Genomic DNA, 19,404 nt, shown 5'->3' with positions numbered 1-19,404 from the left:
AAAGATAAAGGAACCAACCTGCAAAAAGTACTCCTAAACCCCACCAGAAACAGGCACAGAGCTGGAAAAGCACTTCCTATCCCTTGAGAACAGCCCTCACGTACATGTAATGTGCAATAAAGGATGGAGAGCACCCGTCTCACGCATCCCATGAAAAACACGGAGAGAAAACCGAACGTATTGCACGCCAAGCACACTAATTTCTGTTTATGACGCGGAAACTTTGCTTATTACGCAGAAACAAAGCGATTTTTAACCACCGCCACCCTCAGGAGCCGCGCTCCACCCTCAGCCCCTCACGGACTGTGACCACGCCCCCGGTCAGACCACGCCCTCCCGAGCTCAGGCCACGCCCCCTCCGCGCGGTCCTCCAGGAGCACAAAGAGGCGGGCGGAAGGTGCTGAGGGCAGGGCGGAAGTGACGTCAGGGCGCGGGCGCCTGCAGCGGGCGGGCGGCGCCGTGAGGGGAAGATGCCGGTGGCGGTGATGGCCGAGAGCTCCGTGAGCTTCAGGCGGCTCCTGGAGCAGTGCGAGACGCAGGAGCTGGAGGTGCCGCGGGGCGGGGAGGGTTCTGTGTCGGTGCGTGGGAGGTGGGCGTGCGTGTGAGGGGGGAGGGCGCAGTGTTCAAACACTGGCCACGGAGCCCTTTCAGAAAGTCGCAGGCTGCAGATAAATGGGTGTTTCTGTATAATTATTCGCGTCGTTTCAGAGGGAGTATGAGGGAGGGGGAATTTGTGTGTTTCAGTCCTTCTCGTGGCTGAGAAAAGGAAGATATTGATCAGGGGAGTGGGGCCCTGAGCCAGGCTCGGGGAATTCCCTTTAGACCGAGTTTTACTGTGGCAGCTCTCGCTGGAAGCTCCCTCCGTGCTGCTTTACGTTCTCTTGTCCCTTGAGAAAAGGCCTGGAAATCGGAAATCTTTGCAGCTTTCATAATTTTGCACCTTTTTTTTATCGCTCGTTTATGTCCTCCTTGTGAGCTCTGCTGAAGAGTGGCAGGGGCTGAAGCTTAGCTTGAGGTTTTTGGGGGGGACAGAGATGCTTTGCTGTGGTGGAGTGGCCTGAGCTGGAGGTAAACGAAGTCAGGGGTTAATTAATAGGGGTTAATTTAATTTCACTTTCAGCGGCTGCAACTCTGATGAGCACAGGAAAATGGAAGATGTAGGCTTATTTATTCCCCCAGAAAAATTGCACAGGTCTGCTGCCTGCTGTGAAAAAAACATAATAAAAATCAGTCATCTTGGCATTTTCAGTTTACATAAAACTTGGCTTCCTGCTGTCTTTTGCATCACACCCCTCTTTGAAATCTGCAGCCCTGTTATGTGTGTTTGTTTACAGGCCCCTGGAGGAATTGCCACACCCCTGGTTTATGGCCAGCTGCTGGCTCTGTACCTCCTGCACAACGACATGTAAGTGGCTTGTCCCAGCCTGTGGCACTGCCTTTGTCACCAGCACACTGGGAAGGGGCTCTGTGATCAATAAAAATGTCGGTTTTGCAAAGAAATAATGACAGTGCTCCTGAGGATCAAGTCTCTTTCACACCTTGTTCTGACAGGAAAGCTGTTCTCCTTTCCTGTGGGGAAATTTGGGAATAAAGTCCCTTCAGAGGTGAAATTGCCTCCTCTGGGAAGTGTTGAACTTGTCAGAGTTGTGTTTTGTAGCTGTTCAGGGCTGTCTTTGTTCTGGGTTGGATTTGGGGTTGTTTTGTTTGTTCTGGGTTGAATTTGGGGTTGTTTTGGATTTGCTCGTTTGTTTTGGGTTGGATTTGGGGTTGTTTTGGATTTGCTGGTTTGTTCTGGGTTGGATTTTGGATTTGTTTGTTTGTTCTGGGTTGGATTTGGGGTTGTTTTGGATTTGCTCGTTTGTTTTGGGTTGGGTTTGCTCATTCTGTTAAAACTCCAGCAGGATAACTCTGGACTGTCCCTGTTAAAAATGAGGGATGCTGTTGGCTTGAAGGAGCTAAATTTGCAGGAATTCCTGGGAATTTGGTCTGGGGGGGTTATTCCACGTCCCTGTGTGTACTTAATGCACTAAACTGAGGTTTTAGGGAGAAGTTGCTTTCCCAAACTGCTGTTAAATGAGGCAATTCATGAACTGTTGGTTGTGTTACAGCAGTCCAGTGTTGTCTGCTGGAGGACAGCTCTGCTTTCCCACCTCAGTATCCAATATTCCTTCCTGGAGAGCATTCATCACAGCATCTGGGCAAACCTTGTGGTGTCTCTTTGCAGCATTTGGTGACTGAGAAGTATTTTTAATATTTTTGTTTATTTTTAGGAATAATGCACGTTATCTCTGGAAAAGAATCCCTCCTGCTATCAAATCTGTAAGTACTGGGCCAAATTCACCTCAGAAACTGCTGGTTTTGTTGCACAGCAGTGTTCTCTGCAAACCTGGGGGTGGAAATGGGTTTATGCATAAGGATTTTCTTCTGGATTAACACTGGGGTTTAGTAGGTTTTGGTTTGGTTTTTTTTGGTCACAACAGGCAAATGCTGAGCTTGGTGCAGTTTGGTCAGTGGGACAAAGAATCTGGCAGAGGGACTTCCCAGGGATCTACACAGCAATCAGTGCACATCAGTGGTCTGAGACTGTCCAGCCCATCATGGAAGCACTCAGAGGTACAAGCTGAGCTCCTGTGGGGAGCAGGGAACTGCCTGGGATTACTTGTCTGCTCCCCACAGAAACAAATTGTTCATTGGGAAAAATCAGGACAACTGTTGACAAGTTTTTGTGGGTTTTACTAAAAGGTTTTCAGGTGTTGGGTGTAAATTAAAAGCTCTACAAAACCTTGTAGAAACAATTAAAGTGATCTTAGCAGGATTTTGTTTCTGTGTATTCTTTGACACTGGATTTTCATAAACCATGTGGTTTGTTCTGTAAGAGCAAAACAGACCATAAATCACCCAGTTTTATCAGAATCACCCAGTTTTATCAGACTTCTAACCAGGGAACTCGGCTTGGCATCTCAGGACCTTGTAGGACTTACAAGGTGGTTTTTCTGTGAAATGTTGTCCATCCTCTGTAATGGTAACGTGCAGATTCTTGCTCCTAGAGGGCAGTGCAGACTGCTGGAAAGAGGTGTTCTGCAAAACAAGTTCTCTGTAGCTTGAGAAACAACTGCTTTTTAGATGGCACTAATTATTGATTAATTGCTGGCATATTGCCAACAGAGAGAGAATGCCATCAGGTGCAGAGTTTCCTGTGCTGCTGGTGGAGCCCAGGATGCTGCAGGCTGCACTTGCAGGCTCAGGATAGGCCCTGGGGGGGTTTGCCCTGGCAGAGAACAAGCTGTTGTCTCTTGCTGCTGGCTGTGGGAGGGGAGGGGGAACTCCTGAAGTACTCCCCTCGAAGGCTGGTAGTGATTTTCCTAAGGTGGTAGAATTGAGGAAATGTTCTCAGGTGTCCCAGCTCTGGAGATGAGTCTCTGGTGTCCTGTGTTCCTCTGTCCCTAGATGCAACCAGGAGACGAGCCTTTGGACTGGTTTCCCAGGCTTACACATCCATAGTTGCAGATGATTTTGCAGCCTTTGTTGGCCTTCCTGTAGAAGAAGCTGTGAAAGGTACTTGGCATTATTCCCTGAGTAATTTTTTATACTGATGATTGTGGCATTCACATTGTCTGGAAAAATCCCTTCACCCAGGATTTCTCTCCTGGGAAGCTGAGAGGCCTCAGAGAAAAGGAAAACAATTCTTCTCTCATTTGCTTCTCCTGTGCTGTGCTCATGTGGAATGTGTTTGGAGATTGTTCACCCACAGGTGATTGTTTCAGTGCATTCTGCTGGGAGCTGTTTTGGCTCTTTGGCCAGTCAGGGCCAGGCTGGGTCAGGACTCTGGAGAGAGTCACCAGTTTTCATTGTTATCTTTTAGCATTCAGTAAGTGTCCTTTCTGCATTCTTTAGTATAGTAGAGCATTATCTAATATAAAGTAATAAATTAGCCTTCTGAGAACTTGGAGGCAGGTGCATAATTTTCTCCCCTCGTTGGGGTTGCCAGCATTTACAATAGATGATGAGCTCAGAGAGCTCTAAGGGATGATTAATAAAAATGTATCTACAAATTCTGAGCCTGTTAAGTGACTGGGCAGTGACTAGAGAAAAAAAAATCTTGGTTCTGGATAATGGTTTGATTTTTTTTAAAAAAATTATTTGCTGTTAACTGTTATTCTTTATTCTCCCTGTCTGTATCTTACAAATGCCTTTCCAGGTGTGCTAGATCAGGGCTGGCAAGCAGACTTTGCAACTCGCATGGTGATGCCTAAAAAGCCAGGTAGGTGGAGCTGTTACTTCATGAAGCAGTTCATTTTCTAGGAATTAGGTGTGAAGTATTTAATTACAGCTTTGCACAGGATTCTGTTAGATACTTTTTGGACACTCATGCTGCTCATAAACACGGGGCATGTGTAAAACGTGAGGAAGTACAAAGTGGTGAGTTTGGTTTGGACTTACAACAAGTAGTTTGGATTAAGCTAAATCCTCACCTGAACTTGTGTAAACAAAAGAAGACAGGATGTGCTGGGATTGCTCCCTCTTCTCCTGCTGCTGGCTCTGCCTCTGGACATAAACTGGATGACCTCAAATGGTCTTAACCTAATAAAGATGAGTAAAAAATAGACCATCTTGAACCTGAGATTTTTTTTTTTTTCCTTCAGGAGAATTAGAACTTTAGGCAGGAATTTAGTGAATCTTTGTGTTCTGAGGAGCTCCAGTAGCTTGTAAAATCTAAATATTTTCTTTACTTTCCTGGTGTTGATTAGAATGTCTATTCCTGCAAAGCTTGGTCTGCAGAAATACTTGGCTTTTTTTTTTTTTCTTTTTCTAAACCTGTACCTGGCTGTGGCAAAAATAAATATTAAGATATAAAAGCAGGATGAAACAAGTGTTCTTAACTGCTCTGTGCAGCTCTGGCAGAAGGAGCCAAATTACAGCATATCCAAAAGGGCAGGACCTGCTAGACTAAGAAATGACACTGTTTGTATGGGCAGAGTTTTTGGGATTTCAGAGCCCATAATAAACAGGTGCCAGGTGTGGAAATTTACACCTAAGGGGCACAAAGCCAACCACAGCCCTGAAACTTTATATATGAGCAGGTGGGATTTTTATGAACTGCAAAACAGTTCATAAAAACTGTTTTTAAGTTTTTAAGCTCTGCAAAATATGCAGAGCTTAAGAAAAACTGGGAATTACTTACACGTGGCTTTTATTCCAAAAGGGAATGCAAGAACTACTATTCAGGCAAAAGAAAGAGGCTCTTTTGAAATGGCTAATCCTTAGGTGTTGTGCTTTTTAGTTATAAAGTCAAGTGTGATGAATAAACAGGTTTAATTTTAATTAGCTTTTGATCCATGTTCTGTTGCACAGAACTGTTTAAAACTGTTCCACTGGGCTAATTTTGTATGTTTTTCTCCAGGTGTGCTGGAAGCTTCCTTTAACAGATTTATTCCTTCATCAGGTATTTTTGTTTATATATATAATGGATTTACTGCATAAGCAGTGTCAGCACTGAGTGGGAATTGAGTCCTGGAGAAGTGAATGTTCTCACTGCCCCCTCAAAATAAAAAACAACAGCCCACCCCAATCAGGTGCTCTGTAAATGTGCTTCTCCCTCTTGTCTTCTCACTCCCTCACATTTTAAGCAGTGCCTGAGATTCTTGAGGTTCCCATTTCACAGCAGAGCTCCTGTGTGTTCTGCTGGTCTGGTCACTCACCAGATCTGTTAGTTTGGAGTCTCCAGGATGGCAGCTTGCAAGGAAAGGAGCAACCAGAGAGCTCCAGAAGCTTTCTTCTCAGGGCAGAATACTGTCAGCCCTCCGTACTCAGACTGCAGTGTGTGCAGAGAAATTCTGGAGGCTGCTGACAAGTGGAACTTGTTGCAGCAGTTTTTGTGGTTAGTAACTCCTGGACTACTGAATGGTGCAGATAACAGGAATTATGTCAGCTGGAGCTGTGCAGGGAGGAGATACAGTTAAATCTGTCCCCAGAAGGCTGTTGAAAGTCAGATGCATTTAATTTGTTTTCCCTTGCTGTTGATGGAGGGTACTGCTGGTGGATTTGCTTTCTAAATTTCATTAATGATCCATTTGTTCTATCTTTGTAGAACCTGCTCCGGTCCCACCAATTCCCAATGAACAGCAGTTGGCCAGATTGACTGACTATGTGGCTTTCCTGGAAAACTGATCACCCTGCTCCTGTGTTCAGAACAACTTGGGAATCCTGTGTACTGACAGTTTTAGATCTGAGATTTATTTTATTCTGTTTTATTCTGTTAAATGTGGCAGCGTCCCCCACTCAGAAGTGTCAAGTATCCAGTGTATGTCAGCCCCACTCCTGTTTTGCCAAAGGCCAGCTAGCAGTGAAACAATCCTTTAACTCCTGCAATATTTATTCAGTAGGTACACAGCATACACAGCAGTATTACATATACTTTTTTTTTTTTAATTGACTCAAAGCAGAACCTTTTTTAGATGTGTTAGAAATGGAGAAGAAACAATTCTCTGGTGAGTACTGCAGTGCTTATCACAGATCTGTTGCATGTTGAACTAGAGGACAGAGAGTGGAAGACTGCCCAGCCTGTATGTACAAAGAAAAAAATATTTTGATGAAGGTGGAAGAAAACAATTTTGCAGTAACTCTCTTGCAAATATTGTTGTGGCATATTTATAATAGTTTATTTTTTTCTTGTTCTTTCTAGATTGTTAAATCTTGTTCTGATGTGAGAAATTTTACATCAGGCATATTTTTACAGCAGAATAATTGTTTAACAAAGACAAATCTACGCTTTGAGGAAGTATTTTGACTTTTGGAAGGTTTTATTTGAGTGATGTAGGACACCAGATGTTTTCCTGGGTAACCCTACACCTTGAGACTTGTTATGTCTTGCTCCCTTTCAGTACGCTGGGCCAGGATCTGCAAGAAATAACAATTCTTACCTGTCTTTAAGCTTTCTGGGTTACTTTTGCAGTGATTGGAGAGGAGTTTGAAGGTTAGAGTAGGAGCAGAGCCCAGCTGGGAGGAGGGTGATGCATTGTGCTGCAGTGTCAGTTTTGAAGAGCAGTTCTCTGTGTTGGAGCAGTGCTCTGTTAATCTTTGAGCTGAGAGTGGATTTTGGAAGCAGACGTGAATTTTCCTGCCATTTGTGTTGCGTTGGTGAAAAGGCTGTGGAGGAAGAGTGGTGCTTTGAAGGGCAGTGCATGTCTCCATTTACTTCTCCCCCCTTTCTGAAATCCTATCCAGAGGTTCCATGGAAGCTGGCGAGTGTGCCCTTGTGTTGTGATTGTTTTTCCAGTGTGCACTGCCTACTGTACATTCTCTTGGTGAGGGGGTGTTAGCAGGGAGGAATTACAAACTGTGCTCTTGCTGCCTTGAGAGTTCACTTGATATGTAAACACTTCCTCAAAATGATTATTTATTTGAAACCCACATAAGACTTGGATTGCTAAATTTTTCTTCAGTGATATTAAAGAACATGTTTACACTGACCTTGTGCACTTTGAGTTTTTAAATTTTCTGCAGAATAAAGGTCTGGCTTGAGGTTTTTTTAATGAATTCTTACTAGCCTAATTTGGAGAGGGCTAGTTAAAGATTACTGCAATATTTTATGCCTCAACAGCTTTCTGTGTAGCAATTGTATGGTGTTGAATTAAAAAAAAAAAACACTGGCACCCCTCAGATGTCTTAAAATATTCCTTGGTGTGTCAAGTGCTTGAACAGCTGAGTGAAAATTTCCCTTCTGTGTTTGTATTGTACATGTCTGCACTTGTTGATAGCACACAACCCTGCTTGGAGAAGGAAACTTCGACATAATTAAAGGATTATTATTAAATTAAAGGTATTCTGTGAATGGTAATAGGAGAAGAGCAATCTGGACACTGGCCGTCTGTCTCAAATCTAGTATCAAATCTATGTCAAATACAGTAAGTTTGACCCTGTCCTCTTCTGACAAGTTGATAACTGATTTTTGGTCTGCTGTAAATTTTAAGCTCTCATTTAGCTTTGGGTGAGGCATTAACTCATAACTTGCCTTGAGTACTGTGTTCCCAGGCACACTTTTTGCCTTGTGCTGCTTTGGAATCCAAGCTATTTCACCTGGCTTTCATCCTCATTGCCCTTATCCTGGTTTTTGTTTCGCAAATACCTGACTTCAGATGAGCAGCTTTGTGCTTCCCTGTCCAGAGCCCTACCTTGGGAAACACTGTGTGAAATATTTCCTAAAGTGACATCTTCAGGTATTTGAATTCTCACCTGGCCTGCACTGATAGGAAGTGCACTTGCTATTATTCTGCACTAAGAGGAAGTATTTTTGTGCTTGATTTGCTGTTTTAGTTGAAGCAATTGGTGTGGGTTTTGGAGTTCTTCCAAGTACAGTGCTGATTTGGGAGGACCTTTGAGTTAAGAAGCATTAGGGATTCAGTTGGGAGCAGAGGTTTGTGAAGGATTTGGAAAAAAGGAACTCTATTTCAGTTTCGGTTTTCCATTTCATCTGCATCCCACACATAATGGAACATAGTTTCTTGGCATTTTATTATCCTCTCCTGTATGGGTCAGCAATGCTCATTTACCCACAGTTCCAGTCTCTGTAAGGAACACTCCTTGAGCTCCAGGGTGGTTAAGCCAGGAGAAACTGGGTAGGGAAGCAGAAGAGCTGAGTATCCCTCCCTGCTGAAGATCCACATGGAAACCTGTGGGCTTTAATAAGAAATCCTGACAGACTTTCCAGTATTTCATTGGAGCTGCCAGTAATGCAGTGAAGAAAATGAAAGCAGAATGCACGTGTACAAGAGAAGTCTCAGCAGGCTTTGCAGGAGAGCAGTCTGGATGTGCTCTAAGTCTGTGTTTCAGCCTGGGCTATGCATAAGACAGTAGGGGACATCTGGAGGGAGTCCTTGGGTGAGTGGTTGGTTCTCCCTGCGTCCTACCCTGCAGGAGTTGGCTGGACTGTCACTCAGATAGCACACTGGTGTGTTCTGCTCCTAGGAAGGACCCTCTGGGCTGGTTGCCCTGCCAAACAATCCCAAACAAACGCAAAAGACAAGCTTTCTGTTTAGTGTCAAACAAATTTTTGTAATTGACTCTCAAGGGACCATGTGAAGGCAAATGAGTTGCTGTTTGGAGATGGGAAGTAGATTTCCAAATATTTTACCTTCTTGGATGATGCCAATTGACTTGGGAAGTTTGTAACTTGATTTTTGTTTGTAACTACTTGTGTTGAGCAAAGGGAAGTAATGTGCATTCCTAGTTTGCTGAATTTATGGTTATTAAATGCCAGATTGTTCTGTGCCTTCAGAGCAAAGAACCTCAGGTTTGGAATGGCCAGGCAGTCTGGCACAACTGGGTGTAAGTAAAGTCAGAGAACAGGTTAAGCTTTAGGAATCAAGATGCTCCAAATCAATTCCAAAGCAGGAAATGTAGATATCTCTCTCTTGAATGTGCTCTCATGTAATCAAAGTACAAGACTGGGAAGGAAGGGAGGGTTTTGAACAGTAGGAACCCAATTTGGTTCTGCCATGCAAGTCTTTTGTCACACGAGGATAAATGATAGAAACAAACAGTGCTGAATCGTGACCAGCATCTTACTTTGTGTTGTAATAGCCCCTCAAAGCTGAGGTTAGTGTAAAAGTATGCAGTGAGAATCCCCATGATGTGACAAGGCTGGTGGATCAGTGACTGCACCCCGAGACCCAGCTTTGGCCTCTGATCCTCAAGGAAGGACACACTCGTGTCTCGAGTGTTTGAGAACCAATGGATATTTGAGGTAGGGAACATGTTTTATTCCTTTGTCTTTTAAAGCAGCATTGAGCCTGTGCCAGGAAGCGCATACCAGCTCTGAGAGCTATCCTGAGCTTTACAAAGTGAGACAGATGATGATGACGCCACACTCTGCTTTCCTATGCTAATTGGGATCTATGTTTAGGCTGAGTTTATGAATTAACATGTGGGACTTAAGTACCACACACATGGAAAGTCTCACTCTGTAAGTCAGACCTGCAGCAAAACAAAGGGAACCATATTCAGTTCAAACATTTTACTGGGTTCCAACTTGTGTGTGTTACACTTTGAGCCTGGCACTGCAGCTGATACAAGGTAAATTAATTACTCAGCCTCTCTTGCCCTTGAAAGAGTTAATACTTAGAAACAACTTGACACCTTTAGTATTTATGCTTTGAAAAATTACTTGGCTGCATAAGTATTAATTGCTCCCAGGTATTTAATGCTTAATGCCTTTTCCGTGGTAAATCACTACAGCAAATGGGTTCAACCTTGATCTGATTGGCAAGAAGTAGCACATGCTGAAGAAGTAGCACATGCTGAGTATAAGTAGGGACTGCTGTGGCTGAGGTTCAGGAGTGCAGGGAACCCCTTCAGTGTCCCCTGAGGAGATGGCCAGTTCACAAGCTCATGCTTTGCTGCTAGAAGATCCTTTTTTGCTCTTGCTGGTGGCCATTCCCTACCAATGCATGGCCTTCCATTATTCCTGGATCAAGTCTGGCAGACCTGTGGGGGACAAGTCTGTCCCGTGTGCATCTGACAGCAGAAAAGAGAAGGACATGGCTGCTTCCAGCACTTGTCTTGGCTGCTCCTTCAGGGGCTGGCATCATCATCAGAGACACAGAACAGCTTCTACCCCCAGAGTTATCCCAATCCTCTGCAATTCGCTACGTATCTGCCTCAGTGTTCACTGGGGAACTTCCCTCTTTGTGGCAATCCATTGCTGCACTCAGCAGGAACTGGCTGTGTTTGGACACAAGCTGCCAAAGCCAGACGCACAGCAATTGGAGCCTAGAACATGAGAGGCTGGGATGATGGTTTTTTCCAGAAAGCAAGAAGAACAGCTGAAAGGACACGAGGAAACTTAACAATGTCTCTAGGAGACACGAACATCAGCGCTGCCCAACAACAGGGGATAGGTGGAAAGTTTATATCAGTATGTACCTGCTGATGGCAGCGCTGCCCGGGCCCCAGGGCTCAGAGCAGCATTCGTGCCCGGGCCCACCCGTTCCTTGTGGCTGTCACACCCGCGGGTTTAGGATGGCCACCGGCCGGGACGTGTCCCACGGAGGCCGTGCCAGCTTCCCTGGAAGGCCCCGTGCCCTTCCCAGCGCGGCTGCGTCGGCAGCCCTGGGGGCTCCTTCTGCTGCCCTGAGCCCGCAGAGCAGGGCAGCGTTTGCTGATGCTCTGAGCCCTTCCCGTGGGGCTGGCTTAGACACCTGGGGCCAGGGATTCCTTCCAGCCTGGGCACTTTGGGTGGGCTGGGGGCGGCCCCGGGGCAGGCGGCAGCTTGTGCAAGGGCCCTTTGTGACACGGTGCAGCACGGTCACCGTGGCATGGAACGGGACAAGGTGTCCAAGGGCCCTTTGTGACACGTGGTGACGTAGGATCTGGCAGTGACAAGAGCAGGCCAGAGTGCTCGGAGCATGCGACGGGACAGGACAGGACAGAGCGGTGCCGTGAGGAGCCCCCGCACAGCGCGCTCGGTCGTGTCCCACCCGGAGCTTTTCCGAGGCGTTACTCCTACAGGTGACCTCGTGGCAAGACTGCAGGCCTTGATGGCCCGTGGCCTTCCCGAGGTTTCTCTTTTGCAGGTGCCCTTGAGGACTTGTTGACTTGGAGCTTTCCCAAGCCGTCTTTCTGGAGGGTGCCCTTGAGGCCAGACTCTGGAATGGCGGGGAGATTCCTTAACTTCTTCAAAGTTTTCAGATGGAAAAAAAAGAGAAGGCCTGAAGCTGCCCCAGCACAACAGCCTGAAGATCTGGAGCAGTTCCAGCCACCGCAGGATGGTGAGAGGCAGAGCTGGGCCACAGGGCTGATGGCCACAGCCAGCTTGGACCCATCCCGTCCTGTCCTGGCCCATATCCCATGCCATCCCCTGGGAAAACGCCCACAGTCAGGATGGAACAGGGGCCGGGCAGACACCCCACACTGCCGTGCTCCATCCCCTGGGGCATCCCGGGGCTCTCCCTGCCTGGGGAGCGCAGGGCTGGGCTCTGTTCTCCGGCCTCTCCCGCAGCCCCTCAGCTCTGGCTGCGCTCGCTCTTTGCCAGATGCAGCCCTGGACAAGACACAAGAGCAGGAACCCGGCCGTGGCGGCTTCCGCAAAACCCTGAAGGTACCTGCAGCCATCCCCGCCTGGGCTGGGCCTGCTGTCCCTGCTCAGCTGAGCACCACCACGCTTGGAGCAGTCCATGCAGCGACCCTGGCTTCCCTGTCCTTTGTTCTCCTGCAGACGTTCCGGAAGTTCCTGCGCATCGGACGTAGAAAGGCCGGCACCAGAGCAGCTGAGGGCCCAGCCGAGCCTGACTCGGGGCTGACTGAGCTCCAGGCCGAGCCTGATGTCAGCCCAGATTCAGCTGAGCGCCCACGAGACTCTGAGGCTTCGATGAACGGGGACAGGGCAAAGGCGGACAAGGCGGTGACTGAGGATGTGGCAGTCACAAATACCAACACCAGAGAGACTGACGACATCACAAACGCTGGCACCATGACCACTACCACTGCGATTCCTGCTCCCCCTAAGCATTTTTTTGAGGAGAGTGCTGTTCCTCCTCAGCAGCAGGTAAGCAGCCTGTGGCTTGGCCTGGAGGCCTCCCCGGATCATGTGTCCCCCCCAAGCCATGGTCACTGGGCCCCCTCAGCCTTTGAGGCCAGCACAGTGCAGCAGGAAGGGAAGCACTTTTTGGGGAAGCTGGGGAGGTTGTTTCCTTGGACAGCACTCCACGTCTCCCCCCTGCCTCCTCCAGGTGCCAGCCATCGTAAGGAGCATTCACCAGAGGCTGGTGTCCCATGTGCCTTTGGACGCCAGGATTCAAATTGACATTGTGAGGCTGGCTGAAGAGCACCCTGCTGACGTGGTGCTGACCCTCCTGCGCTGTGCCCCAACGTGTGACAGGTACGGGGCCCACGTGCCTGGAGAGCTCAGGGCTCACCAGCCTTTAGGGCCATGGCCCTGCACAGCCCCTCCAATGGGCTCTGCCAGACAGGCAGAGAGATCCAGGACCCTCGGGCTCTTCTGTGTCCCAAGCCTGCTGCCAATGCTCCCTCCGAGCCCATCAGGGCACCGGGGCCCCCACAGCTGCACAGGGCATGGTACTGTGACACAGATATCTGATCCCACAGAGCGGCTACAATGATATGGAGAACCATAGGATCCTCAGGACCAGCAGTGGAGAAAGTGCTGCCAACACTGCTCTGCGTCATGGAGGATTGGCCTGTGCACAGCACGTGCACCTCTGATGGGGACGACAGGGACGTTTTTGCCCTGAGTGTGAGTTGCTGGAACTGGCCTCTGCTTGCCCTTCGGTCACCTCTCCAGCAGCTCTCTGTCCTCTCCATGCCTCAGGCCCTGGGCTGAAACCTGGGCTAGGGGCAGGCTCAGGGGGTACCAGGCCTGCTGCTCCTCCTGCGTCTGCCCTTGGGCCCTGCCCCATGGACACCTTGGCACTGAGCCCTGTCTTGGGCTGCTTCTTTTGCAGGCAGCTCTGGTCATCTGGGTGATTGTCCACGTGCCTCAGTGCAAAGAGGCCGTGATCCTTTATTCTTCCCGCCTGTTTGTGGCTCTGCTCTTCCATGTTGTGATCACCACACAGCAGATGCCACCAGTGGAAGCTAGTAAATTCTGGAGAACATGCCAGGAGGAACACCGCCTTCCCAGCAAGCTGAACAGGTCCCAGTGCTCCTGTCCTTCCCTGGTAGCCAGTGCCAGTGCTCCCAGTGTGACCTGGGCTTTGCTCTGCCCACAGGTTTGCAGTGCAGGCCATGAAGGCTCTGCTCTGCCAAGTGCAGTGTGACCACGTAGTGGTGGCTATGGAGCGCAGGCGTGGTTGGGACACGCTGCTGTGTGCTGACACCCAGCACTATGCCATGGGTCTGCTGGCCAGGTGAGACCCCCTTCTCCCCAGTGGCCCTGGCATTTGTGCCCTGTTCCCCACACAGTCGCTGTGGTGACGGGCCAGAGGGCCTCATCACTGAGGGATGGCCAAGGAGACTGGAAAAGGCTGGGTGAGGAGGGTTCCCAGAAGGGGCCACCTCCCAGAGCACCCACATCCCCTCCAGGGATGCTGGGGAACGACCAGACCACTGTGAGCCAGTCCTGGGAGAGGTTTGCCTCCCCACCTCAGGGTCTTGGTGCCTTTTTCTCTCTTCCAGGGAGATGCGCCGAACCTTGATCCCTCTGTGTTCCCGCATCGCACTCCACTTGGTCCGGCAGCTCAGCAGGAAGGACCCATACTGGGATCGGCCCTTGCTGGCATTCCTCGTGGAGGTGAGCCTCAAGGCCAGCGCTGCCTCGCTGAGCTGCCTCCCAGCTCTCTGCCCTCTCGTAGCCACAGCTGCCAGGACGGTGCCCACGCCCTGTGCTGCTGCCTGGGCCCAGCCCTGTGCGGTTCCAGGCTCCTGCCGGCCGGGTCCCCCGTCACTGCCCTGTGCCTTTCAGGTCCTCGAATGTCTGGACTTGAGTGAATGTGGTGGCACTGTCTTTAAGATCTTGGTGAGGTTCCTGCACAGCACGTGCAGGGAGCGGCGTCGCCTGGCGCTCAGAGGCCTCGTGGTGGTCAGCAAGGATCTCTTGATGGTGAGAAGGGGGCAGCGGCTGAAGCTGCACTGAGGAAAGCAGCCCCTTGGGCTGGCAGGGCTCCAGGAGCTGAGGCAGCTGCTCCCAGCTCTCCTGCCTCACCTGCCCCAGTGCTCTGGGTCGGCCCTTTGGCCTCTGGGCCCTGCAGCAGCAGGGTGGAGTTGCAGTGCCAGGGCGGTGTTGGCGGTGCAGCCCTCCACGGCTTCCCAGCACAGCCTTGTTCTTCCACACAGGCCAGGAGAATGTGCTATCTGTCTCCAAGCCTTCTGGAGCTGCTGGATGATGCAGATGGAGAGGTGGTCAGCATGTCCCTCCGCATTTTCACTAACGTGCTCCAGCACAAAGACATCCTGGTATCCAGCACCACTGCCCCAAAGCTGGCTGAGGCACTCCTGCTGCTCTTTGACCGTGTAAGGTCCTACATCCTGAGCCACAGCCATCGGGTGCTTCCCAGAAACTTTGTGCCCTCTGGATTTTCAGGCCTTTGCCCAGGTGGGCCTGGAGTAGTTGATGTCTTTTTCTTTCCTCTAGGACAACAGCCACGTGCAGGTGCTCTCCATTCACCTCTTCCGCAAGGTGATGGAACTGGTAGTGGATGAGGGAAAAAAGCCCCTGAAGACATTTGTGAGCAAGAGCCTGCATGCACTTTTACTTTACTGTCACGATAAGAACTGCGATGTGGCAAAGGTGAGGTTTTCTGTGGTGCTGGAGGATCTCTGGGAGGGGGCTCGGCTGCCTCTTGCCCGGGCACCTCGCAGGCTGCAGCTTGCTCCAGGCCTTGGCACAGGGATGTGGGTCCTGGGCCCTGGGCTCTGGGGCCATCTCTGGGTCTCTGCTGCTCTCCAGGCCTCCCGGGAAACGCTGATTCGTGTGGCCGGGTTCCTGAAGAGGACACATCTCGAACAGCTGCTGAAGAAGCAGCCGCCCTTGAGTGTGGCTGAGTGCCTGGTAAGGAGGGCCTGCAAGCCCCGGGCTCAGCCTGGAGAAGCCCCCGAGGGCGGTGCTCAGTGTGCGGGGCTGGCAGCCGTGCCCCTGCCCGCTGCTGCACGCAGAGGCCGCACGGGCTCTTCTCCAGGCTCCCGTGGGCCCGAGCCGGGTGCCCACGGAGCCCCGGCCCGGCGGGGCTGCGGGCCGGCACCGCGGCTCCCCGGGCAGCAGCCGGCCCTCTGCGCCCTCCCCTCGGGAGCCCGGCGCCAGCGGCTGCTGGCCGCGCCTCAGGGCTGCGCGGGCAGGGGAGGCCGGGGCTGGGCGCAGGCAGCGCCCGCCCAGGGGCTGAGCCCGAGCCAACCCTTCCCTCCTGCCGCTCTTTCCAGCTGGCAGAGGACAGGCGCAGTGTGGTCGCATACCTGCGCCGGGCCCTGCGATACCTGCGGTGCCCACAGGAGCCCCTGCGAGCGGCGGCCATCAGGTTCAGGGGTGAGCCACCAACCCGCAGTCCCTCCCCGGCCCGCCGCAGCTCGGCGCCAGCCCCGCCTGCTGCCTCGGCAGCGCTTCCCTGCCGCGGCTCCGTGGAGCCCCGCCCGGCCTCGGCGCCGCTGCCGCCCTCTGGCAGCCATGCCCTGGGGCGGCAGCGTGCGGCAAGGGCCCGGGCTGAGCCCTGCCGGGCCAGCGGGCCGTGTGGCCACAGCGCCGGCAGCGCCGCTGGCAGGGAGCTGTGCCGCTGGGGCCGTGACAGGCTCTGTGTTCACAGGGATGGCCGGGCGGCACCGGCGGGGGCAGCAGGAACAGCGCCAGCTGATCATCAATGGTGAGTGAGGGCAGCGGGCTGACAGCGGGGCTGGCAGCGGTGGGAGCTGCAGCCCTGCCCCGGCTTTGGAGGGCTCTGCTCCCTGTGCGGATGAGGGGTGATGTGGGCAGAGCACAGAGAGACTTCAGGGACACGTGGGGGAGTTATGGCAAATACCTCCCAACTGATCCCAGTGTCTCCTACTCCCTTCTGCATCACATGGCCCTGTTTAGAAGGTCTTAGAGGATTCCCACAGATCGGGGCTGTTGCCATAGCTGTGTTCCTCTCTCTTTCAGCTCTTCAAGCCCGGAGGCAGCGTGCCAGCCCATCCTGCTCTGACCCAGTAAAGCGAGCCCAGTTTCCCCAAGAAGCTGATGAATAAGCAACATCCTCTGGATTCAGTGGACAAGCGTGCCAAGAACATCACCAGGAGACACCAAAGAAGACATCTCAGCGCTGCTGGAAGTCCTGGCACAGCTGATGACGGGCTCAGATTACACGGCTTCAGCGCTCTCCCTCCCTATTGACAGCTCCCTCCCTGCAGCCCTCGTACACTGCCCGTCCCCATTTTTCCTTTCCTCTATTCCTCCCTTTAGATAGCTCTGCCCCACCAGCCCTCAGACTGTCCAACACCTTTTTTTCCCTCCACTCTACCGCCCTGTAGATAGGTCCCTCCCTCCAGCCCTCACACCCTGCCCATCCCCATTTTTCCTTTCCTCTATTCCTCCCTTTAGATAGCTCTGCCCCACCAGCCCTCAGACTGTCCAACACCTTTTTTTCCCTCCACTCTACCTCCCTGTAGATAGGTCCCTCCCTCCAGCCCTCAGACCCTTTTCTCCCTGCCAGCTCGTGCCTTTGCTTTGCCTTAGATTAATAAACAGTTTGGCTTCTTCACTTTGCCTGCATCTCTGTGGAGCTGAAGCAAATCCGGGGCCTGGGACACACGGGCCCCTGCTGCCGTGCTCTTCCACGCCGTGTTTTGTGCACAGACACAGAGGAGCGAGAGCAGGTCGGGCTAGGAAGGTCCCTGTGCTGAAGGTGCAGTTCCACAGCACTGACAGTTCCAGATCTTGCTGAGCATCCCGGAGCTCCTGGATTTTGGAAGAGCCAACTTGGGTTCCCTCTGTGCCCAGCTGTGTGGGATGCCAGGGCAAGCACCCACAGAGAGCAAAGGAGCTTGAAATGCTGGAAGATTTCAGGAATAGCTTCCTGAAAGCCCAGCAGTGCTCCATCCCTGCACAGGATGAGGAAGAGGGCAGAAGCAGAGACCATCCGGGTTAACAGGGAGCTTTGGGTGTGCCTAAGGCCAAATGAAGCAGCAGCACGGTGCCCGAGACTCGGACACGCGACCGTGCCGGTGCCCGGAGCGCTGTCGGGCAGTGCCGGGATCCCGGCTGTGGTTCTGGTGCCCACAAGTGAGGAATGGCAGCCCCAGGCTCAGACCCAGTCAGAAAGCCAACCAAGGGAGACCAGAGGGAGGGCACCCTTCCAGTCTCTCTGGGGCACGGCCACAAAACAGCCCCTGCTGCTTCTTCCTCCGCCTGTGTTTGGGCTGTGCTGGTGGCAGGGCCAGCCAGGTTGTGCTCTGCGTTCCACAGCCTGTTGGGAGCGGCCATGAAAAGCGCTGTGTGCACAGCAGAGAGAGTCCTGGAAGGGGCTGGCAAGAGCGTCCTGCTGGAACAGGGCTCTGGTCCCTGGCCGGGAACAGCCTGGTTTTGGTGCCATGAGCGCAGGCAGGAGCTGAGGCAGGAGAAGAGGCAGCGGGCAGCGTGTGTTTGTAGGGGGCCTGGGGCTGCACGTCTGAATCTCCACCTGGAAACCCACTTGGGGGAAAAGGAGCTACACCTGGAGTGCCTGTCCTGAAAGGACCTGAAGTCATTCAGCCTTGCCAGCATTTCTAAAGGGTTTGTCTTGGTGTTCCCCAGGAAAGCTGCACATTTGGGGAAACACCTTTGGAGGAAAGGGGCTTGCTTCTCAAGGAAAGTGCTTCCCAGGGGGCTCCCAGTGGCGTAGGTGCAAATGTCCCCCTTTGGTATCTCTCTCCAAGCAGCGTGGAGTGTCTTGGCAGATCTGGGTGTGTCCCGGGCCGCAGAAAAGTATTGGAAGGTTTGTCTCCCGAGGTGTCCTGCTCATTGACTCTCCCTATGCATCACTGAGAGAACAAGGAAGGCATTTCTGGTACTTGGGCATCAGCCAGCCTTAAAGAGGGGGTGTATTATGGAGTGAGTCCAGCTGAGATACCCTGAGAGGAGCCCAGTGCTCCTTGCTCCTCTCTGCTGACACGTGAGCGTGCCTTTGTCTGGTTTTGGGATGGCCCTGGCTGTGTCAGGGGTGCCACGTGGACACGAGACAGCCGGTCCTGTCCCGCTGGGTCCCAGCAGTGCCTCGCAGCAGCCCTGCATCCCCGTCAGGATGCTGGCCAGGAGAGGCCCTGGAAGCTGAGGCAGCTGATTTGAAGCTTTTGCAGATACACACAGGGGATGGTCAGCGGTGTTCCCTGAGGATACAGCAGTCCTGAGGGGCCTCCCCAAAGCTGCCTGATGCCACCTACTCCTTGTGGCACCAGCTGCTTTCCTGTGGAATGTTCTACCTCCCCCAAGAGTAAAGAGGGAGCTGGAGAAAGAGCTTGCCAGGCTGCTCTGCATCCTTTGCCAGCAGCCCTGGTTGAGTGGGGAAGTGCGAGCTGAGCGCAGATGTGCCAGTGGAAGAGCCGAGCTCAGGAAGGCTCGCTGGGAAGGATGATCCAGGGAGCACAGGCCTGGCAGCCTGAGCTTGCTGCCGGGGAAGGCCTGGGAGCAGATCCTCCTGAGTGCCATCCCACGGCACCTGCAGGGAACCAGGGGGTCTGCTGGAGGGTGGGAAAGTTCTGCAGAGGGACAGGGAGAGCTGGGGGTCCTGGCGGGGGTGTTGAGGGTCCTGGCGGGGTGTTTGGGGCGGTTGGTGTTGGGGGGGTGTGCTGGGGAAGGAGTTGTCTGGAAGGTGAGAGGCCTGGACTGGAATTTGAGTCAGTTGAAGGCAGCATCTGTGCTTTGGCACCGCTTTGGCTATGGAGGGCAGAAAGAATATCTGTGACTATTTCTCTTCATGGCCCTGTTTCCCCTGCAGGGAACAAGAGGGGAGAGCT

The 19,404-nt window shown here is 52.0% G+C and overlaps 1 protein-coding gene and 1 long non-coding RNA gene across 2 annotated transcripts; both read left to right on the top strand.

The window, feature by feature from the left end:
* The first annotated feature begins 417 nt into the window (after nucleotides 1–417).
* COPS8 (COP9 signalosome subunit 8) lies at nucleotides 418–7,469 on the top strand. The gene is made up of 8 exons (XM_084209221.1): nucleotides 418–548; nucleotides 1,335–1,405; nucleotides 2,271–2,319; nucleotides 2,481–2,613; nucleotides 3,448–3,555; nucleotides 4,199–4,261; nucleotides 5,402–5,443; nucleotides 6,089–7,469. The coding sequence occupies exons 1-8, from the start codon at nucleotides 471–473 to the stop codon at nucleotides 6,166–6,168; spliced, it is 624 nt and encodes a 207-aa protein (XP_084065347.1). The 5' UTR covers nucleotides 418–470; the 3' UTR covers nucleotides 6,169–7,469.
* Nucleotides 7,470–15,849: 8,380 nt separating this feature from the next.
* Nucleotides 15,850–17,150, top strand: LOC311156102. Its single transcript, XR_014616325.1, has 3 exons — nucleotides 15,850–15,970; nucleotides 16,245–16,301; nucleotides 16,577–17,150. It is a non-coding gene; the product is annotated as an uncharacterized lncRNA (long non-coding RNA).
* The last annotated feature ends 2,254 nt before the right edge of the window (nucleotides 17,151–19,404 follow it).

Source organism: Fringilla coelebs (assembly GCF_963513975.1).
Source record: "Fringilla coelebs genome assembly, chromosome: 7".
NCBI lineage: Eukaryota > Metazoa > Chordata > Aves > Passeriformes > Fringillidae > Fringilla > Fringilla coelebs.
The sequence above is the reverse complement of the archived record's forward strand: the minus strand, read 5'-3'. Positions and strand labels throughout refer to the sequence as shown.

Bases quoted from the DNA above. Each gene is read 5' to 3' on its own strand.
- COPS8 (XM_084209221.1), top strand. From the start codon at position 471: ATGCCGGTGGCGGTGATGGCCGAGAGCTCCGTGAGCTTCAGGCGGCTC. The intron at 1,406-2,270 runs GTAAGTGGCTTG...GTTTATTTTTAG, and splicing joins TACCTCCTGCACAACGACAT to GAATAATGCACGTTATCTCT. The intron at 5,444-6,088 runs GTATTTTTGTTT...CTATCTTTGTAG, and splicing joins CAGATTTATTCCTTCATCAG to AACCTGCTCCGGTCCCACCA.